Below are 24,549 nucleotides of genomic sequence, written 5' to 3' on the forward strand. Positions count from 1 at the left end.
AGAGATTAAAATCATGTAAACAAACACTGATATTAACCAAGAGAGAAAGAACTGACTAGAACTGGTCCACAGGTGGCAATGCAGTAACTGTAGTTTGATATTTCAACTCCTTTCAAAACAGCTCTTTATATTTTTTTTCAATTAAAATGCTTTTGAGAACTACTCTTTTACATTAATAAAAAACCTTTAAGAACCCACACAGCGACTGATTGGTTACATTATAAGTTAAACAGCAGAAAGGTTTCAGTTTAACATTAAAGTATTATGCTCAGCAGCCATTTTATAAAATTTAAAACAATACTAATTCTCAGCATTTTGGTATGCAAACACTTCTAGCTATGTCAAAGTTATGCACTGGATACTTAACAAATCAAACACAACTTTTTATTGCTAAAGAATTATGGAAGCAATCTGGATACTAGCCAATGCCATCTAATTGTTTCAAATGCAGCAAAATGTTGTGATGACTTATCAGTCCTTATCACATGTCAAAAAAAGTAATCACAGTGCTATTTCACTTAAAATGAATCTTAAATCTCATTGTCTCTAATTTTCAATTGCCCTATAATCATTCAATGTTTCCTTCTCCTCTTAGTATGACACACTCTCTCTAGTTGCACAAGAAAAAATTAGTTAGAAAACTACCAGATATTTCCTTGGTAAAATAGTATTTACTCCTCTAACAACCCACATCTGTCTGAAGGTGGCATGTTTTATCATTCAGTTTAAAGCTTGGGACTGTTCCAGTAAAGTGATCATTTTCTTTTTGAAAAGGCTTTTTAAAAAATCACACACTTACACGTGGGTCCTACCATCCTATTGTGGGCAGCTTGGAAAGCAAGACTGAGGACATGCTCACTGAGTTGGAGCCAGCAGACCTCAGCAGCTCCCTCTGCCAAGCTTTGAAGCAACACCCATGGACAAAGCTACTACAACCCAGTGATTTCAGCAATGAAAGCCTTCGACAATACAAAGCTATTACACTTCTCAGCCTGCAGAAAAAACGAAAGCAAGTTCCTTTGAACAGGCTAAGGAAGAGTTAATTGTTCCAGCTTTCAAAGACCGGTGTAGTTTTCGAAGACCATCCGTGCAGGTCCCCAAGATTGGCTAAGAAACAAGTCAGCAACAGGACCTCAAGGGTGGCAAATTGTGGCCCACTGCCACATCAGTTCTAGAAACTACCTCTGGCTCTTGCTATCTTGTATTCCTGAACTCTGGACTGACCCTTGGACCTTGGCTTATGGATTCTGATTCAATGTTGTACTCTGGACTCTCTGATATATGGCTTACGACCCTGGAACAGACACTCTGCTGTCTTAGCCTGCTGTTGTTGCCTCTTTGTTGGACTACCAGCTTGACCTTGGGACTTTGTATTAATGCCCTGCTGATATTTGAGGGTCAAGGCTTCTGACACATCCTTCCAAAGTAACATGTGTGATGGAACATTTCAATTTGTCACTTAACCATAATTCTATTGGATATTTACACATTCGACTTCTCAAACATTTAATTATAGAATGTGTCTTCCTATTTTAGATTAATTTGGTATCACATCTTATAAAGATGACTTGATCTATGCACCCTTTTTCCTTCACTTTGGGATTTTCAAAGTTCATGAAGTCAAGGAGTCCACTGCTTAGGCTGCAACCTTGCTCTCATCTGACTGAATCTTGATCTCATGGGATAAGTCAAACAGGAATGACGAGTCCTTATTCTTCAAGGCTTGATGTTTAAATTGATGCATACTTTCAGTGTAATTCAGTCCTTGTGTCCACTAGCCAGGTTAAGACTGCTGGCTAGTGTAATTCAGTGTAATTCAGTCCTTGTGTCCACTAGCCAGGTTAAGACTGCTGGACTAAACCTTTGGGAAACCTGGTTTCGAATCCCCACTTATCCATGGAAGCCCACTGAGTGACCTTGTGCAAATCTTATGTTCTTAGCCTCAAGGGAATGCAATGGCAAATCCTCCCTGAAGAAATCTTGTCAAGTAAACCCCACAACGAGTTCGGTGTAAGGTTGCCATGTCAAAAATGGCTTGAAGGCACACACCAACAGCAAAAACCTTCTTGTGCTCAGGGTACATATGGAAAAGGCTGATTTATCATTGTTCCTGCCAAGATTTTGGCGCCCTAACTGCACAGCATGCAGTAAAGAAGGATGCCTCTCTGCAGGACTAGAAACTCTGAATTATGCTGGCAAGAAGAAAACAGTCACTTATTCTAGTGCTACAGAAAGAAATGAACATGAAAGCTTTGTGACCAGTCTTTGCAAAATACATTACATGCAGTAAAGAATTCAAATTTAGACAACCCGAAATTCTGTACTCAGCATATCCAGGGCCTACAACTTCATTCATTCATTCTAGTATATAAGGAAGCATTGTTTTATTATTGGACTGTTATTTTATCAATCTAGGTGGGGGTAAAATATTTGGGGTTTTTTTAATTTACGATAGGCAAGGTTGCTTTTGATTTGAGAATAAAATTACCCTTTTTATTATTATGTACTAACCACTAATCATCATGTGTAAAGATTGGGGGGGGGGGGGGGGGGGAGGGGGAGGAAGTTTCAGTTCTTCCTTCCCCAGTTGGAAGGTCTTAAGTGTGTCTTTCTTAGAGTGAGTTGCCAGTACAAATTAAGGATCTTGTTGGTGTACCAGCCAACAACCTTCCTACTTGAGCTAGCAAGGTTGATCTCGGGGCTGGTGCTGGAGTTCCCCAGACTGGTTGTGCTGGGGGACTTCAACATTGACATAGGGGGCTCCCTGTCAGACTGTTGTACTCCAACACCACCCAGTTGGTTAAAATAGCAAGAAGTTTATTGAAGATAGTAAAAGCCAAAGCAATAAAAGTAATCCACAGTAAAAAGGCAAATCCAGTTGATTAGGAAGTAAAAAGTACAATAGATCCACAAAGTAACAGTCCAGGAAAGTCCATTAAACCAGAGGCTTGATTTCAAAGGCAAAAACTACAGCAAAGGCACTTAAACAGGAATCAAACAAAGACCAAGGTCCAGGAGCATAGCATGGAGAACTATTCGCGAATACAATGTTGCTTCGTCTAAAGTTAGATGTACTTAGCACTATATATCTACTTTGTTTCCCAAACAGCTAGGAATGGATTTTTCCTTTGTTTTGTTTTCTCTACTAGCTTCTGCTTTAATCTGGCTGAGTGCCTTAGTTTCTGATTTGTTTGTCTCTGCTGACTAAAAGCTCTTAAGTCTATTCAAGGCTTTATTAAAATCTGCATCTGGAGATAACTGACCATGGGACTGCAGCTCAGAGCTTCTCTCAGCCTCAAGACCTTGAGATTCCCTTTGCAGCAACACAGGCCTGTCCGAGCTATCAACTGAACTGCATTCAGGCCCCACATCCCTAAAGCTAGGCCCAGGAAACAGACCATCATCCCCATTCCCTTCAGGAACATCTTCATGAACAGCATCCCCATTCCCATCAGAGGAATCAACTTTAACATGAACAACACTGTCATTCCCATCATCCAAAGCAACCTGATAATTAGACACAATATTATCATTCCCATCATCCAAAGCAACCTGATCATTAGACACAGTCAGAGGCTGAACAGGCTGACATACAACACAGGCGCAGTTCAAGACCTCATGTCTGCCGTGATTACCGTGGGGCTGTCCAAAATGATATCTGGCCCTACTCATAGAGCAGGTCACACTCTTAACCTCCTCTTCATCACAAGGGGTGGGGGGCATCATGACATAATGGCGACGAACTAAACATAGTTTCTGTGTCATGGTCAGATCATTTCTTGGTCAGGTTCAGACTCACCGGGGCGCCTACCCTCCACTGAGGTGGCAGACCCTTTAAAATGGTCTACCTTGGGAGACTTATGGATTCAGATGAATTTCCAGCCACCAGGAAAGGTGATCCTATTTATGCCCTGACCAAGATCTGGAATACTTTTTATGGATCACTTCCAATTGGTTCTACCCGAAGATGCCAACAAGATCCTTGGAGAGGTCAGGGCCACCACTTGTATCCTGAACCCGTGTTCCTCCTGGCTTGTTAAACAAGCTAGAGAGTGCATGCCTTGGATAAGGGAGCTCATCAACGCCTCAATCCACTAAAGCAAGGTCCCAACGGCTCTAAAAGAAGCGGTAGTTAGACCTACGCTGGAAAAAAAATCCTTAATCTGTCCCTGCTTGAGAACTATAGAATGGTGTCCAATTTGCCATACATCAGCCAAAAATTCTGGAACAGATGGTGGACAGAAGCTGATTTTCAGTCTGGCTTCAGGTTGGGACAGGGAACAGAGGCGGTTTTGGTCACCTTGGTGGACAATCTAGGCAAAGAACTAGATAAGTGGAGAGTGACGTATTTGGTTCTCCTTGATCTCTCAGAGGCTTTCGATACCATTAATCATGATATCCTTCTGGAGCGACCAATGGGAATGGGTCTGAGGAACTATTCTGCAGTGGTTCCAGTCCTTTCTCTCAGATCACAGCCAGAGGGTGGTGTTGGGAGAGACCTGCTCAACCCTATGGCCATTAGACTATGGGGTCCCGCAGGGTTCATCACTTTCCCCAATATTATGGGTCCCCAGAAGTTTTGGCCATCTACTCCCAGAAATCCTAATAGAAATCCAGCTAGTAAACTGCCTGGGATTTCTGGGAATTATAGGCCAAAACACCTGGGGACCCACAGGTTGAGAACCACTGATCAGAGTGGTTTTTAATGTAATTTATTGGGGTTTAAAATAGGGTATCACAGCATTTGTTACTATTTATGGTTTAAACTTTTAAATTTTTATATTGTATGTTTTTACTGGCTGTAAGCCATCTTGGGCCCTTCACTGGGGAAAGGCGGGTTATAAATTTCATAAATAAATACATTTTGATTAGTCTATTCACCCCTTTTTCCTTCACACGCTATCTACACACATGTATGTAAGTTCAAAAATTGCCTGTTGAAAAATATCTAGTTTGAGATAAGGAATATATACTTGATACTACGGCATGCTTGCAATTACTAATTGCACAAAAGGCTTAAAAAAAAACAGCACCTGACTGTAGGGAAAAGCAGATTCAGGGGTGAAATGAGCAAGGCAGAAAGTTCTAACCATTTGTATGTCCTCCAAAGTCACACTGATGGTCTTGTGAGTTTCAATTACAATGAAGGAAATCTAATAACTATAAGGGTTTCTTTTCACACCAATTACAGATAGTATATTTAAAATCTGTGGTCACCAAAAGTCCATGCAATTCCACTACAGAGTTTTATATCTATCACTTATTGTTTTGTTTTGTTTTTTTAAAAAAACCAAACAAAAACATTAAAATACTTGTTAATTGTGTGAATCATATCCTATCTACTTTAGCACTGAATCAAGTAATGCAAATAAAGTAACATGCAGTATCAGATTTACTTTTCCAAACACCATTAGCCACGAGGGATTTCCATTCTCCAAAAATACGAGTACAAAGCATATATTTAAACCGATTGAAAGAATTAATACTTAGTGATAAACAAAAAATTGAATTTGGCTGAAGTGTCCCAACAATACAGAGGAATATCAGCTTTTATAAATATTAATCCAAAAAAAAAAAAAGCCTAGGATTTACATTTATAATTCTATTTGGGAATTTTTGGAATATTTTTGCTCATTTTATGATAATTTTAATTTCCTCCAAGGAAGATTATGTAACCTTATTTGGGGTTAATTTTAATGGTTTATGTTATATTGTATGTTTTAATGCAATTGTAAACCACCTTGAGTCCTTTGGAGAAAGGCAATATAGAAATTTCCCAAATAAATAAATAAATATTAAATAAATAATAAATAAAATTTGAGAATTGATCAAGAAAATTCCTTTAAAAGTGAAATTTGAGGAGGAGCAGTCTGTAAGCTTATACACACTTTCCACTAAGTCCAATATAATACTATGACCAAGTGAGTTTCCATGTTGATAAGCTAAATTTTGCTGTCTTATATGAAGAGTGAAACTGTTGCTTTTTACATTGCAAAATGTAGCATTTTAAACTTTTAAAACTACCTTGTCGATTCACTTCATTTTGAAGCAGTTCTTCCATTGCCTCTTCTTCAGCAATATCTAATGGCGTATCTCCTTCACTATTTACAGCTCCTACATGTGCTCCTTGACTAATTAAATATCTGTGGACAGAAAAAAATATGATTAATGTGACAGCATTGTTTTGATGCAATTACTGAGTAGTTTTCAGTGAAAAAGTCACATAAATATAAACTAAGAAGCACACACATTGTAAATATATACTTATACTCTTTGACACCTAATCAACAGGAACTTTGTAGTTCCTTTCGGATTATATTTAGGAATGAATCAATGATGCAGTTTTTAAAGCTTTAAAAAACCTTCTAATAAGAAGTACAACAGCCATTTTGGAATCTCTTCTACTAGTATACTAGGTCTGGTTAGATATGGGAAAATATACAACACAGAGACAACAACCCAGCTGTAAAGTGCTGACGACTAAGGGTACTTCCATACTGCCCTATATTCCAGGATCTGATCCCAGATTATGTGCTTTAAACTGGAATATTTGAGTCCCCACTGCCAGATAACCTGGGATAAATAGATGATCTGAGATCAGATCCAGGAATACAGGGGTAGTGTGGAAGGATCTTGACACACATTTCATATTTCGGATGCTACAGATTTTTTCTGTCAAGCAAATAATTTGGAGATAAGAATGAACTTAAGCAAGTAACATTTTCTCAGCCTCAGTGAAGAAAATCCTGTGAAAGATCCTGTGGCCTCTCTCCCTCTGGAGGCCAGAACCGCCCCATCCATCCTAACATTTAGGAAACGGGTGAAGACGTGGCTGTGGAGTCAGGCCTTCAAGGAATAAGACAACACCATAGGACCCTGGATGGAAGTTGATGTAGATCCATCTTAATAGGACGACTGACCACTGTAGTTTTATATATAGTGTTTTTAAAGTTGTTTTTGTAATTGTGATATATGATATTTTAATGAGTGTATATGTTTTTTATGGCTGGAAACCGGGCTGAGTCCCTCAATGAGGTTGAGAAGCTCGGTATAGAAAACTGTGAAATAAATAAATAAATAATAGTCAAAAACAGTTTGAAGGCACCCCAGCTCCTGGCATAGGCCATTTCCCATGTTTCCCATAGCCAGAAACTACATCTGTCTACTTTTATAAGCCAGGAAAAGCACAGTTTCAACAAACATGAAGTGGCTGATCACTGATCACAGACTGAAATGTACCCAATAACACAGGACAAGCAGGAGCAAAACCACTCTAATATTAACTAATTATTATTTTTCTGTATCATTTATCCTTGGAAATACACTAGGCAAGGATGGAGACTTTCCCCTTTGGAATATGATTTATGTTTCAGTTTGTAATACTGCACAAAATATTCATTATTACATTGTGTATAACACACTTTGATTGTGTTTTTCCTGCATAGCAGGGGGTTGGTCTAGGTCAGGCATCCTCAAACAGCAGCTCTCCAGCTGTTTGGGCCTTCAACTCCCACAATTCCTTACAATTGAACAAGCTTGTTAGGGCTTCTGGGAGTGGGAGGCCCAAACAGCTGGAGGGCCACAGTTTGAGGATGCCTGTTCTAGATGGTGCATGTGGTCTCTTCCGATTCTATTGTTCAATCATTCTAACATTGCAGATGTTCTTTATATCATTAAGCTTTAGTTCTCTGAGCTTGTATCAATGAAGACAACAATGGTAAAGCTGAATGATCTAGCCACTCAATTAACTGGCCAAAAGCTATATGATTTCTCCGAGACAAGGTATCACAGAGTTTTATCTGCTAACTGACCATTTATCTTGTGCCTCCATGAATCTATGAATACTAATTCTCAAAAGACATTTCTCATATGATCGCACTAATTTAAATAAAATTATTAGTGAGGTCATGTTGAATGTGGGTAGATGGGCAGCCTCTGATACCTCTTTCTAAATGATCAAGACCAGAATTGTATTCTCTCCTCCACAAGTTCAGCATCAACTCTCATTTGACTGTACAGCCCTTAAATGTCAACTTTGTTTTCAGGTTACTTAGTCATCTTTTTAAGGAATTTTTGCATGCATGGATGCTTACTGAAGTATTTTGGTGGCTTGTCCATTATTATACTTTAAAAAAACTTTTAAAATCGTACTTGTTTACCTCCTTGATTTCTGCATACTAAAAATAAATGGCAAACATTCAACTCCTCAATCCAGGAAAGGCAGACAGAAACACACATATGAATAATTTAGTCCTTTTTTCACAAAACTACTTCATGGCAGAATTTATGATCTTACACATGTATATCATATTTATAGTACACCCCACTTTTAAAATCAGAATCTCCCTTGCATACAATTTTGTCACAAAAATTTGGATATCAATTTGGATGTTATTAACTGAAGTAGGAAAATCTGTAACAATGGGAAAAACTAATTTCTAATTTAGTCCTTTTTCATATTTAGTAGAACACAAAACTACTTTATGGCAGAATTTATGATCTTACACATATATATCGTATTTATAGTACAACCCATTTTTAAAATCAGAATCTCCCTTGCACACAATTTTGTGACAAAAATTTGGATATCAACATCCAAATGTTATTAACTGAAGTAGGAAAATCTGTAACAATGGGAAAAACTAATTTCTTAATGTTACAAATAAGGTAGCATTTGTTGTTCAGCCTCATTTTTTACTGCTAGTCTTGGCACAGGAACTAGGGTAAAACTGCATTTTGGCATGTGAACAGGATAAAGCACTCTACTTCTAATTCAGCAGACTACTGTAATTCCATGTTAATTATGGAAAAACTTAGATGTCCCTCCTATGCTGCACATAATGATAACAAAGGGGCGGCAACACAGAGAAGAGATGCACTTTCTTCCTAAGCAGGACAGTGTGGAAGCATATTCAACATGGATTGCCCAGTAGAAATATCTCTTACGAAGTACTTTTAGGGATCACTGTCCCAAATGGTAAATTCACACCGCCTGAATGGAATGTCTGACATAACCACTGAATAAATAGTACAGTCAACACATACTTCACAAAACTTCCAATAACAAGAGTAGCATTTTCATAATCAGTACAGGCAGTCCCCAAGTTACAAACATCTGACTTACAAACAGTTCATTGTTAAGAATAGGGTGTGTGTGTGTGTATGTGTGTGTGTGTGTGTGTGTGTGTGTGTGTGTGTGTCAGGAGTGACTTGAGAAACTGCAAGTTGCTTCTTGTGTGAGAGATTTGGGCATCAGAAAGGATGTTGACCAGGAGACGACTGGATGTTTTACCATCCTTGTGGGAGGCGTATCTCATGTCGCTGCATGGGGAGCTGGAGCTGACAGAGGTAGGTCATCCATGCTCTCCCCGGATTCGAACCTCCGACCTATTAGTCTTCAGTGCTGCCAGCACAAGGATCTAACCCATTGGACCACCGGGGGCTCATCAGGAATAGGGGTGAGATAACAGGAAGTGAGAGTAATCTACCACCTTGAAGGGAAATTCACTCTTGGGAGCATTACCATGGGTAAAAGGGATCTCCGCCGAAGCTTTATCACCAATTCTTGTTTTCACAAGCCACATTTTTCAAAATCTAATTATCGCAGGGTAGGGAAGGAAAGTGAGGTGAAATCTTCTGAACAGGGTTACAAACAGCAAAAGAAACACCACAGGAGTGTTAACTCTTCCCTGTGCTATCCAAAGCTAAGAAGATATGTATATAGAAGGCTGGAGTTACACTAAAAATGTCCCTGTTCCAACTCGCATAAAAATCCAACTTAAGAACAAACCTACAGAACTTATCTTGTTCAAAACTTGAGGTCTGCCTGTACACTAAAAATTGAGTTATGCTACAAGATTTAAAAGGTTAGGCTATGTTTCAAGATGGAAGATTGCCTGTTTATTTTACAAGATTCCCAATCCTAGTTCTAAATACACTTTTATCTATAACTCTCAAAGTCTCATTATTCCCTTGTGTCTTTTCAAAACTAAAGAGGAACACAACACAGAATGAATTTTATCTTTCTTGAATGAAGCAGTATACATTATTCCAACCCATCCTTTTCTTTTCACAACAATCATATGAAATAGGAATGCATATTTCCAGAAGAAAGTATGTAATTAAAGTGTGAAAATGTAAGGACTAATATTTGCTTACATTTGGTCAGTAAGGGAAAAATGTCTAGTGGAAATAAAAAAAAAGCTTAAATCAAGAGGGCTTTATTTGAGCAGATTATGGGTCCTCCTTTTTTCCTAGCCAAAAGGTTGCTACTCCTGATATCCTGGTTAGCCATTTAGAGTGTGGTAATGATTTGGGGCTACTTAAAGGTAACACATTGAACTTAAAAGCTACAGATGACCTCCTTGATATCCAAGCTCATTGGGCCATAGTAACATTGGTTTGGGTAGCTATTCTACCTAGGTGGGTCTGGAGGGTGCCCCCCGTGTGACCGATAAAGTTTAAAAATGGTCAATTGAACCATGAAATTGAGTTCTTATCTGAACATTACATACCACAGCCAAAAAGACTTCCCACTAACCTTGACCTTTACAGGCCTGATGGGGTTCAATTATACGATAAAGGAAATGGCATCTTTCTGGAGGACCTACAGCAGTGATTCCCAAAGTGGGCATTACCGCCCCCTGGGGGCGTAATGGCCACAGGTGCATTTGGGGGTGATGAATAACTGTAAGGGGACAGTGAAAGCATAAAAGAAAGAAGAGAAGGTTTAGAAAAATTGATTTCCAGGGGGTAGGCCAAATAAGTTTGGGAACCACTGACCTACAGGGTGGTCTGTGTGCCATTTTGCTTTCTGTGGGAAAAAGATACTAGGCGGACACCTGAGTGTTTTGTAGTACATATTTCGGGGGGGGGGGGGGGTGTAACAGTTTGGTGTTCTCCTTAACACCTGATTAGGATGAAAGCACAGTCCCTGAAAAAGATCCTTCAGGATTGTACGTTCTGGGGAGGCTGAAAAGGGGGCTTGACCTTGGGGCTTGGGTGGGTGGTTGTCTTCCTATCTGAAGTTGTATGGCCGGGGGGGGGGGGGGGGAGCCACCAGAATGGCCTTCCAATGAGTGTGATAGTGCCAGAGTGCAACCCACGTAAGTAGGGTATGCACTCAGGATCTGGTCAAAAAAGCGACACAATTCTAAGATACCCCCCCCATTTTTAGTAATGTTTATATAGAGGAAAGTGTGTCTTAGAATCAAAGAAATACAGTATATACTTTCTTAGTACACATACTAATTAACATTTACTAATATTGTTACAACTAAACCAATTGCTCCTTGTTGAAGTAAATTCATGGAATTTTACAAACTCGGTGGAACTGAGGAGTCTGGGGCTAAACTCTTACCCATTACCTTTTCTTCCTTTCTTTTCACTTTTTTCTACTCACCTTCTATATTTCAACCTTATTACCACTTCCCCTTTCTTATTCTTTGCTCTAATTTCCACTCTACCAAGTAAAAGGAAGATGAGAGGAGGGTAAATTGAAATCTGTTAGTGAATCTCTGTAAGTATACAATATGTTGCACTATGGCCAAGTTAATGAATTAATTATAGTTCGTAAATATGCAAGTCTAGAATATGATTCCATTGGAAGTCTGTGTACCCAAAAGGAATATTGTAGAGATGGAAAAGGAGGAGAAAAGAACAACAAAAATAATGATAGGATTGAAATAACTCCCCACATAAGAAAACTACAAAATAATTAGGGCTTGGTTTATTCACGGTACTTTAGGGAAAGGAGATACAATAGAGGTTTATACTATTACACAAAGTGTGAGCATGAGACATCTCTTCTCTCTATTTCTTTAAGAAAGTGCGATCATCTTATAAAGATGAATGACAGAAGGCACAGAGCAGAAAAAGTAACTCTTCATATAGAGTATGGTGAAACTACTGGGTTATTCTGTGACAAACCATGATGGCTGCAAGCTTGGTTGGTTTGAAGGGAGGCATGAAATAGTTACTAGGCAAATTCATGGATGATAAAGCTATTAATGTCAATTAGACACTAAAGTTATTGGCAACCGAAAGAACCTCTCTCATAATGACCAAGTAGCCTTTGGGATCCTGGCTGGGAGTGAAAGAGAGAGTGTCTCCTCTGTGTAGCCCTGAAGTTCACATGGTGCAGTCTGTAGACAGGAGTCTATTTCAGAAAGTTAACATAGTAGCCCTTCTTCTTTCCTCTCTACTAAGCAGCATTGAGGCTTCTCTCCTGACCTAGTAGAGGGCATCTTCCTCTGCCCTCCCCTCCCCAATCATCATAAATAAACAACAAAGAAGAAAACACACAACACATCTCTACTGGGCACACATACGTTTTGAGAGCTTTTTAACAGGTTCCTTTCCCCCTTTTTTGCTTTCTTTAGTTTGCATTCTTATCAGATTCTATATTTGCTGAGATGCTAAGTTCTCAACCTGCTGTCCTTTAAGAGGCTGAAAGATGTATTTGCAATTTGCTTCCTTATTGGGTCCAGAGAAATCTTTAGGGTGGTCACTCTTTCCACCAAGGGACTGGGACCATTTTGTAGACCTCCAACACCTGTCTCCCCAGGAATGGCCAATTCCAAGGGAATGGATGTAGGAGGTAAAAACATGGTGTTGCCTTGGCTCCCCTTGCAGCCAGCCTCATGAGAGATCCCAGAACAGCTAAGATCAGTCTCTCACACATATGAGTTGCCATTTCAACTCTCGCTTCTGATGATGAGGGAAAACAAGATCACACGCTCTTGCAAATAAGAGAAAGTTTCTATTCAAAAAATCCACACGAGGAAATACTGCAGCCTTTCACTGAAGCACATAATTTTCCTTTTCTGCTAAGACTTCTCAAAAAAGCTTAGAATTGCAACAGATTCCTTTCTGATATAAATATTTATAAGAGGGATGCACATTACTTTCTCCTACAACACTGCTGAAAGGGGAGGGGTGCTATATACATTTCTGGTTTGTTTAACATCACGTTAAAACTTATTATTTAATTTGCTATCAGGGAAGAGACCACAAAATTGGGGCTGCTTCCTTCTGCGCAACAAAGCAATGTGCATTAATGTACACACACACACACACAGCACATGTACCAATATGATCCCTAAATGGCATCTAAATACTCAGAAAACAGATAATCATATCACACAATTAATCTGACCTTTATTTACTCAAATCTAATCCTCACTTTTTTTGGCTAAATGATCTCTCCAAATTTAGGATGCACATTAGATTCATGTCATACAGTAATCTGAGTGCTCGGCCAAAGCCAAAAGGGAAGCTGCTTCAGGAGCACCTGGAGCTCATCTTTGAAGGATGTCATCACTCAATTAATTGTCATGGCTCAATGTTATGCAAACCTGTGATTTGCAGTTTGGCATGGCATCAGCATTCTTTGGCAGAGAAGGCTCAATATCTTTTCAAATTACAGCCCCCATGATTCCATAGCATTGAACCAAGGCAGTTTCCTCTCCATTGCTGGAGGTTTTGGTGCTCTAACATTGTTTTTAAAGAAGGAATCTAAAGAACACATTTGTTGACCAAATGACAAAGAGAGCACTTTGTGCCACTGCAGACTGAATTTGCCAGCAAATAGGTTTTTTTGTTTTTTGTTTCAAGATTTTGGAAATTGAGATGTGCATAAGATTTGATAGTACATGAAACTTGAGTAAATATGGGTATAAGTCCCCAGTGGCACAGCTGAGCTGCTGAACTTGATCAAAAGGTCACCGGTTCAAATCCGGGGAGCAGGGAGAGCTACCACTGTTAGCCTCAGCTTCTGCCAACCTAGCAGTTTGAAAACATGCAAATTTGAGTAGATCAATAGGTACTGCTCTGGCAGAAAGGTAACGGTGCTCCATGAAGTCATGTCGGACATGACCTTGATGATCAAAAGGTCATCGGAATCTGTTGCAATTCTAAGCTTTTTTGAGACAACACTGGCTCTTTGGCTTAGAAATCAAGATGAGCACCAACCCCCAGAGTCGGACACAACTGGACTTAATGTCAGGGGGAAAACCTTTACCTACCTACCTTTATTACCCACATACTTTTGTTTTTAACAAGACTATTGTCTATACATACTGAATAAAAGACAACATCTTTTGGAAAGCATTCTCAACTCATACTAACTACGGTCATTGAGGTAATAAACTATTTACAAACCTATGTCAATTACTTATACGTTTCCCCTTCACACTTGTCTTATAACACTCAAAATTCGTTTCTGGTTGGAAGGTTAAAAATGGGTGCTACTTTTACAGTGAAAATAAATGTGTCTTTGTGTTCTCTGCTGCGATGAGACCACTAAAAATCACACTTCTTGCCACCCACATAAACCTCATTTCCTAAACAAGGTATTGTGTATCTAAAATATGTAATATCACTAATTTTCTTTCTAGATCGATTTTGCTCTCATGTAATTTACTATATTGGACCAAATGCCATTCTTAAATGTATTTGTTTCTTTTTAAACCTTAATTAAAATTTGCCTGGGGTACTAATGTTTACTGATAATTTAATTATTAAATTCCTCACTTTAAAGGGACATGACATAGAATGTAATTTCAATTTGATACTCAAAATGTATAGCTCATGGTTAAAATATTTAAAAACCAATTCATGGTTATCATTTTTTTAAAAGTGAGATGTTGTCAATATAAAAAAGAACTACATGAAACATTTTTTGCAGGGTATTATGAACACCATTGTATTGTTTTGCATTGTACTGAATGATTCAAATGAATTTCTAACTGTTTTTCATATGATTGGCAAGACAGTTTTGCACAAAAAGTGCCTGAAGTATTTCAATGTATATGCACCATATTTCTTACATTTTGCAGAAAAAGAACCTTTATCAAACAGTTTCAAAAAATAAATTCTTTAGCCAGTACTTCCCTTATCTTTATTAACATAGGTCAAGAAAACCTAGAAACCTTTTGTTTCTAAAATTGTGCTAAATTACTGAAATGATCTAGAAGCCAGTCTCTATTTATCCCTCTATGCCTCCTAATAGATCCTGGGAATTTCAAAACTCATATACTTTCTACAGTGCAAGTTGGCTTTGTGCAGCAAAACTTGGGTTTGTGTTTCTGGGTTATATACTAATTTTAACGGCAAACAAATGTTTTCATTTTTACACCAAGAACTGTTAACTGTAAAAGATTATCTGCAGGCTTATTTAGGAAGTATAAACTGGAAAAGCAACAAAATGTTGCGCTACCTCTTAGCAGGAATACTTCAGGGTTCTTGTCAGCCATTATGACCATCTCCATGACCTTAACACTCCCTTCCTTTTGATTCTATATTCCTTTCCCTTTCCCCCTTTTCAAATGTTTCTAAGTATGCAATTGGACCACAGGGATCCACCTCATTAAGTTTTATATCAATGTTCTGGGGGAGGAGGGGTACCTTTTACAAATACTGGGATTCTCTGAGCTTGATGAAAGTACAAAGGCTGTTCTTCAGTTTTCCAAATGGGAAACTTGTTCTAATATATTCATATCTTGTTAACTTAAGTCAACAAAATTTAATGTTTTTTATGACATTCAGAAATTGTAAGGGGCTTCTGCTGGAATGCTGTGACAGAAAGACTAAAATTTGCTATTCATATTTGAAATGTCTATAATAGATATGTCATAATCCAGTTCTAACTTCAAGTATGCATGATATGTCAGAACCAAGAAGGAATGGCAATACTTTCTTCGGGCAACAAGAGCACCAAAGAATGTCCTTTTCAAGTAATTTCATAGCCATCTGGAATTTGGCAGCAACTTCAGAACTGGGAAAAGACGGATGCAGATTATCAATTTCAACAAGAAAATAGATGGACCCAAGTGACATAAATCAGGCAAAGAGATTTGCAAACATTTCTAAAAAGTAGGTTGCTGTAAGTTTTTTGAACTGTATGACCATGTTCCAGAAGCATTCTCTCCTGACGTTTTGCCTGCATCTATAGCAGGCATCCTCAGAGGTTGTGATGACCTCACAACATGAGGATGCCTGCCACAGATGCAGGCGATACATAGGAGAGAATGCTTCTGGAACATGGCCATACAGCCCCAAAAATTACAGCAACCCAATGATTCGGCCATGAAAGCATTCAACAACACATTTCTAAGAAAGCCTTCAAAACACAGGGACACTTAAGCAATACAATGCTGCAAAATAAACCTGTGGAAGTGACCTCCAGATCTCTATACAACCTCAAGTACTGATTAGACCCTGCATCTAATCCATTGGCAAAGATTATCACCTGCAATGTCTAAGGGATGCCTTCAGCCATAAACAAAGATTTGCTTAAAGCTCAGTAAGTGTACTGCTGTTTCAACCATTATCCTTGTTTTTTTCTAACACAAATGACCATATCATATGAGCACACCAAATCTGATTTCATTTCATAAGGTAAGAATTTAGGCCTAGTTAGGACATGGTTGGTAAACCCCAAGAGAATACTAAGGCTACCCAACTATGGCAGGAAAGAATCATACCTGAATTTCTAGAGAAGAAATTACCATCAGACACAGTGGACAATAGTGGGTTAGAGAGACTTGTATCCCTGAAGTGGATTACAGCTTAAGATGGTCTGGGTCAGTCATCTCACTTATAATTCCAACAAAAACCATGATGGCATAGGAAACAAATAGCCTTCAACTATAAAAAAAATCTCTGATGGGAAATTTAATCAGCATGAGCTGTTCAACAGGCTGAATAAATCAAAGAATTAGGCAAGACCTGTAGGACAATATATACTAAATTATATGTAATGTGTGTGTGTGTGTGTACACACACACCAACCCCAAAGATTACTTCGGTCCGAAGACCAAAATTTGCATGAAGTCCCCAACATCCGGACTTATCGTCTGTCCTCTACTAGCCAGAGAGCCTTCTCGATTGTAGCCCCTTATTTATGGAATGCCTTGCCAGTTGAAACCCAAACTATCCGAGACCTACTTGCTTTTTGGAGAGCCTGTAAAACCATTCTCTTCCGACAAGCTTTCGATGGGTGAATAACTCGGGACTATGTCTGTTCTTGTTTTACTGTATTTCAAAGTTAATTGTATTGTTTTAATGTACTGCTGTAAACCGCTCCGAGCCAAATTGGGAGTAGCGGTATATAAGTCAAATAAATAAATAAATTATACACACACACACACACACACACACACAAATCATGACAATTAAAAACTATTCTGTCTCCTCCCAGTCAATTCAAAACATCAGATGATTCAGAAAAAATGTAATTTTTAATGATACTAGAATAAAAAATCAGATAACTTGGTAAAAAATTCCTTTGTTTTCGCATAAAAAAATCTTAAATAAAGTGTTCTAAATTAAGAGTGAAAAATCATTAAATTGAAGCAGCAAGTAATATGTGCTTCTGCCCTGATGATTATTAAAAACTTTCTTTGCACTACTTCACCTGAAAATAGCACTCTCTCTAAAAGAAAAACATTATCTTTTAAACGACTACATCTTGCATTCTTCATCTGCCAAAAAGCATTTGAGATGTTACATACATATAGATTTACTTGGAAGATAAATATCCAAACTTAATAACATTTCAAATTCATTTAACCATAAGTCTGAAGTTTCCGACTGCATTATGTAGCTAGATAATTCCAGAAAACATTTCTTATGAAATTAAGATTCAACTTAACAGTTTCCCATAGCTGAAAAACGTGAGAAGCTTTTGCTATTACTGAAACAGATAGCTCTTCCCCAAGATATTTGTATAGGGATTAATCGGGTTTGTTTATTTTTTTATTTTTGTATTTCAGGCTGCATCCTACTTACCAACATGCTCTACACTAAGTATCTTTTCAAAAGGACATATGTAAAGGAAACCACATAAGCCCTGCAAATATCCAATATCAAAGAAGGGATGGATATAAGATAATTTTACATGTCTCAGCACTTTAATACAGTGGAAACAGGTTTGAGAAGTTGGAAAATAAAAATATAAATATTATCGCCCACGAAACTTTCACCAGCAACCTCAAACTATCAGTATCCTCTGCACAAGCATTCTCTCTAGAACTGAACTCACAAGTCAGAAATTTCATTGCCAGAAACATTAAATTGAAAAATTAAACTATGCAAGTGGACATAGCCAAAATATTATATCATTAAGCTTTATCAGTGGTTCTCAACCTGGGGTCCCCAGATGTTTTTGGCCTTCAGCTCCCCGAAATCCTAACAGCTGGTAAACTGGCTAGGATTTCTGGGAGTTGTAGGCCAAAAACATCTGGGGACCCCAGGTTGAGAACCACTGCTTTAGATCAATCCTACTTTAATACAATGAAGGTGCTTTGAGTTATGAAGGAAACATATCCAAGTTTCAAAGATCCCAAGAAATGAATGTTAAGGACAGAAGTACAAAATAGTAATCAGATTTGTTTTATTCAAGGGCACACTAACAAATTAGAAACCTGACAGCATGATTCTGTTTCAGTGCTATGAGAACTACACTGCAGCATGAAGTACATGGATGGATCTCTGTTTATTTGTATGCATACCTAAGAGTTGCCCAGGATTAATGCCAAAACCTCACAGCTATAGGTAGCCTTGTTTTGCTGCCTTAATAGTGAGCATGGACCAACCCATTTTTCTCTTACAGGAAATTATTACACTCAAAGTACCTCAGGCACACAGCTCAGAAAGCACAGGTCTACCTGGTTTGTAGAGCACCCAACAAATTATGGATGTGACTATCTGACAATGTCTTGTTTCTCCAGACTGCAGTGTGACAAGTTTTTAACCTGAACTTAAAAGCTAAGGTTTGTACCTTATTTGGTCCTTTCTACTCTTAGTGTGGCACACTTACCAAGTTAGGTTCAGTCCAAACATGGTTGTCAATTTTGTGGGGGAAGCGGGTCCAATGGTTGTAGTCACACCTAGAAAATAGGAGTCAATTGGTGGCAGTGGACATTTGTATGTCAGCACCAGAAAAATTGAACTCCTCCTTATAGGGTGAGGATATCTGCTCAAGAGAAGGAAGATAAACTTCTAAAGAAATCTGTACAGAATTCTGACATAACCTTGTGTATTGTAGATTCCCCAAAGTCTGGTCTTTACAGCTCAAGATGCTCTACATTTCTTGTGCCATCAAAATAACTAATTCAACCCTAATAATGGGATATATATATATATATATATATATATATATATTGTTGTTGTTGTTGTTGTTGTTGTTGTTGTTCATTCGTTTCCGACTCTTCGTGACCTCATGGACCAGCCCACGCCAGAGCTCCCTGTCGGCCATCACCACTCCCAGCTCCTTCAAGGAGATATAGATAGATAGATAGATAGATAGATATATGAACAATATATGAAAATCAAAATGGATTGGGGTATCAACAGAGCATTGATCACAGTCTGGCAAAAAGAGGTTTGTGTTCATTTTTAATGTTTCCTATTATGTTAATGACTATTATGTTAATAGCATCACACTGAAAGCCGTTTTCCAATCTTTTGCATACCTGGATGCCTTGTCCTCTCAAAGAATGGACATCAAATCATCTCAACATTTTTTTTGATTTGTAATACTTAATCTTAGCACCGGGATTGTGGCGCAGCTGGCTAAGTGTCAGCTGCATTAAGATCACTCTGACCAAAAGGTCATGAGTTTGAAGCCAGCCCGGGTTGGAGTGGGTTTCCAACCAATTGTGTGTAGCCTGTTGTCGACCTTTGCAACCTGAAAGACAGTTGCATCTGTCAAGTAGGAAAATAAGGTACCACCTTAAAGTGTGGGGAACCTAAATTAACTGATTTATGAGGCTATAAAGAAGACTCCAGCAAAGCATTCCAGCGGGGAAGCATACGGGAATGCGGAAGTGCTTCATCAGCGTTGCAGATGGCCAATGAAAGCGACAGCTCCCCAGCGGCCAGAAAAAGTTAAATAGCCTCTGTGTACGTCTATATATGTTTGTATGTCAAAAATTGGCACTGAATGTTTGCCATATATGTGTACACTGTAATCCGCCCTGAGACCCCTGTGGGGTGAGAAGGGCAGAATATAAAAGCTGCAAATAAGTAAATAAATAAATACTTATAATGCAATATGTTATTCAAAGACAAAATGTTGGAAATGCAGCATAAGATTTTGCCTCAGCACATGGACACTAGAACAAAGCAGAATGCCAGAGGAGAGGTGAAGTCTTCCCTCTGCCATCTCTGGTGCCTACTTAGTCAGCTGGCTGTGATTACTAGCTGTGCAGGGTATTGAAAGAAATGAGTAAAAGTAAAAATATAGAGTAATAAATATCCTCCTAGCAGTATACCACTGCTCACATCCCATAACAGAACAATGGACTTACTCAGAACTTTCCTCAACCTCACACACATTTTCCTTAAACCACCCAATCCTCCAAAAACGGGCCCAAAACACAGTGGTTTATCTCCACCCCAAAATTAGGGAAATTTTAACAAAAGATCAGCCAGAAGTAATGTGATGCCTTTACCAGCACACTAAAAGGGTACAGGGCCTCTTGGGCAGTACCTTCCTTCACCCCTGAAAGATCAGAATATCCAACCTCCAAAACGGTGATAATATCAATCTTGTCTGTTTCATACTAAAGTGTATCTGAGAAAATATCAACGCTGGTATACTAGATTCAAAATTTTATCTTGCAACAATTTTCATTTTCTCCATCCGATTCAAATTCAGACCAAAAAGACCAGATCAACCAATAAATTCAGGACTAGTTTCAGATGCTTATATGAAGCATCCTGCTGTTACACATTTTACCTCTACAACTGAACCCTATGTATCTTGTTTTTTACTTTGCCAAACCTACATTGTGCTATATACCGGTAAATAACTTGCATATTTTGCTACTATAAATGAGTAAAGGTGCATCTGAATCTGGTTCATAAACCATCCCAAAAGAATCATCTAGTGCTTCATAATAATTAGATTAATGAGAAAATGTATTTTCTTCCATTTTTATTGCCTAATTGAATTATGAAGTTGCATTGGCTACTCCTCATACATTACGAACACCAACTCCTGAATAGAACAGACCCAGTTCACAAATGTTGCCTTGGAACTAACTAACCACAGAGTTAGATCACCAAAGATTGATGAGAAATTTCTAATCTTAACAGTCCAAATGCTGAATCTAGAAAGAGGACGTAAAACTACAGAATTCTTATTCTCCATTTTCCCATCTAATTCTAAAGAAAGGCAAACCAGAAATATGACTTCTGCAATTTTTAAATCTAAAAATGTCTTCAAGAGAAGAAGGCAGGAAGTGGTTCCTTACAGGGTTACTGCTGATAATGGACAGACCTCCAGTGCCAATGTGCCCATGCTTTTCATCTACTGCAATTGTGTCTTGAAGGGCAACACTTTTTCACTTTCCCACATGAATAAATGTAAATAATTTACTGATACAAGAGAAAGTAAATATATACATATAGGGAGCACATAGGGCAGCATTTAAAACCTACTCAGTTACAGCCCGCACTGTATGCCATTTGCTTGCGCTATACACTCACTGTGAGCCACTGACATCAGAGCTTGACACGGCTCTAAACAGAGTACTTAGTCATGCTAAAATAAGATAAAAGTTGGGGAAGGATGTGGGAGGACAAAGACAGGAGTTACTTCATAAATGTACAGGAATGTACACAGCAATCTTGCTGTCAATGAAGTTAATTCTTGTCAGCAAGAAACAAAATCCTATGCATGTCATTTAAGAGGAAAGACAGAACTGAATGTAGTAGATTGTAAAAAACAGTATGTTGTCATCATTTGTACTTCTGGTTTTAATGCTGACTTTTGGAATTCAGTTGGGCTATGCTACAACTTCATAATCTTCGCATTACACAACTGCAAGAAAAATTGATGCCCTAAGGAAACATATAAATCCTCTGGTCTTTCAAAAATGATATTTTCCCAAAAACCTAAATAATCATAGCCTAAGTAAGGTAATAAAAATATTTCTACCATGCTGGGTCGGCATTTTGTATATCATGCAATAAACCTTCAATATTTTAAAGTACTTAAACAGTAGCTTATATACATAAAGAGATTTACAAATTTAAGCTCTTTGTGACATGACATAAGGTATGAGGAACAGCAACCAAGTAGAGCTCCTGAGCTGCTTTAATTATATTTATTTCAACTCAAGATATTTTTTATAAGATGAACTCTGGATGAAATGTTTTAGACACTTAGACAGTGACACAGAGTGATGCTATGACTTGCACAACTGCAAGTGTCCTGTACATTTAAACCTAAAAGTGATATCACTTTGCACAAAATTATTATAAAGAAACATTTTAGGAGAATCTGTGAAATAAAATCTTCTATTATAGGCACATGGGATGCCTCTATAAAGAATTTCTTTAGTAAAAGGAAAACTATAATAAAATGAATAAAAATTATCTTTCAAAACTGCAATAATTTTAATCATCCCCTAGTTTAAAAAAAGGACAGCCGAAATAAATGACTTAATTACACACTTTCAGACAATTATAGCAACAAATAAAAATACATATAATGTGACATATGCTATTGAAATATTCTACTGTCTTGACTGACCAAAAAATAAGCCAAACTTTGAGTTAGTACATTTCCTAAGCAGTATGCATGAATTATTAAACCTAATTCTTATACAGAAACACACATTTTTTTCTTCTGTAATTGTCACTATGTCTTAATTGCTTATGGCTTTGATAATTACTGAAGCTTCAGTCCTACAGGACAGTAGTCAAAATACTGTAGTACTGATCTTTGTGACAGGGAGATTAAGAGATTTGAACAGTATTCAGAATAAATTATACATGTTCTTATGAAATAGTGGGTTCAGGAAAAATTACTGAAATTTCCAGCTGCTAAAATGGAATCCTAGTTGAAGTGGTGGCGCTAATAATGCTGTGACACATACTACAGAGTCAAAATAATACAGCTAATATCACTTCCTTTTAAAGATGAACAATATCCTAAGTTACTGTGTGGAATGCAAAAGGTGTCAATGAAGTTATTTTGAACTAGGGCATCTAATGCAGCAAGAAAAAATTAAAAATACAGGAAACTTAAAAGATTTTACAGAACTCACATGAAAACACAGCCATCTTATTTGTAAACTTCACCTGAAATTTCTATCTCTGAATAAGAATAAAAACCTGACCCACTGAGCACTTGTTACGTGTTTCTAGTTGCTATTTGATTTTATCTGCAAAAAGACTAGTACAGCGGTATTTGCTATCTGACAAAGAAATATAAAGTACAGACCTCAGATTAAGGTCAAAAACCTATTCTGATAGTGCATGTTCACCAGATAGATGACTCTCTTACATGCTATAAATAAGAACTGCATCAATCAACATTTTTCTTGATATCTGGAAAGAAGAAAGCTGCATTCCCACATTTACTTCACTCATAAAATGGAATCAATTAACTGAGATGCACTCGGAGTTAAATAACACCCTATTAGAAATAAAAGCATAAATTTTCTGCCAAACATTAATAAATGTTACCATAAATATAGGGAGGAAATCCTTACTCTGCTATATCAAGATATCCACAGGAAGAAGCCGCATGTAGAGGTATCCAGCCTTCATTATCAGGTTGATTAATACTGGCTCCATTTTCCACCAGAAATTTCACCATATCTATGTTATCATCTATGCAAGCCTACAAACAGAAGAAAAAAAGGTTAAAGTTTTACAGGTAAATTGCCAATTGTCACTGTATGATAATATACCAAAAAGAACTATTCTGTTACCAAATAAAAAGTCCTTGTTCCCATTTATTTATAATGAATTAAGTCATATTTAATTCCCTTTTATTTGTGAGACATCTAAATAAGAATTGCCATTTTCAGGTCAAAATAAACTTGGCCCTCCCTTCATAATATTTTTCTATACAGTCATTTGATGAACTTCTGAACCAGCTCACAACCATCCTTTGAAGAATAGAGTAGAATACAGAATATCACTGCTTTGTATTATATACTCAAAGTAATAAGAATAACATATTCAGACATATATAGCTGTTGTTTTAGAATCTCCTATAATTATTCTTTCATGGTGAATCTGTCATACATAACCCTAAGTACTTTTTATTGTTAGACTAGCCGTCCCCTGCCACGCATTGCTGTGGCCCACATGGGGGTTCTGTGTGGGAGGTTTGGCCCAATTCTATCGTTGGTGGGGTTCAGAATGCTCTATGATTGTAGGTGAACTATAAATCCCGGCAACTACAACTCCCAAATGTCAAGATTCTATTTTCTCCAAACTCCACCAGTGTTCACATTTGGGCATATTGAGTATTCGTGTAAAATTTGATCCAGATCCACCATTGTTTGAGTTCACAGTGATCTCTGGATGTAGGTGAACTACAACTCCAAAACCAAAGGACATTGCCCACCAAACCCTTCCAGTATTTTCTGTTGGTCATGGGGGTTCTGTGTGCCAAGTTTGGTTCAATTCCATCATTGGTAGGATTCAGAATGCTCTCTGATTGTAAGTGAACTATAAATCCCAGCAACTACAACTCCCAAATGACAAAATCAATTTTTTTGAGTGAAGAACATACATTGGGTT

General features: G+C 37.8%; 1 protein-coding gene across 6 annotated transcripts in view; it reads right to left on the reverse strand.

Annotated features, from left to right (window-relative positions):
- PPP1R12A (protein phosphatase 1 regulatory subunit 12A) overlaps positions 1-24,549 on the reverse strand; it is a 110,528-nt gene that overhangs the window by 56,659 nt on the left and 29,320 nt on the right. For all 6 annotated transcript variants that reach the window (XM_067469116.1, XM_067469115.1, XM_067469114.1 and 3 more), the window contains exons 2-3: positions 23,508-23,638; positions 6,025-6,143 (exon numbers count right to left, since the gene is read on the reverse strand). In XM_067469116.1, coding sequence (XP_067325217.1) covers positions 6,025-6,143; positions 23,508-23,638 — 250 coding nt within the window. The remainder of the gene's footprint in view (positions 1-6,024; positions 6,144-23,507; positions 23,639-24,549) is intronic.

The sequence above is a fragment of the Anolis sagrei genome, chromosome 5 (genome assembly GCF_037176765.1).
Source record: "Anolis sagrei isolate rAnoSag1 chromosome 5, rAnoSag1.mat, whole genome shotgun sequence".
Classification (NCBI taxonomy): domain Eukaryota; kingdom Metazoa; phylum Chordata; class Lepidosauria; order Squamata; family Dactyloidae; genus Anolis; species Anolis sagrei.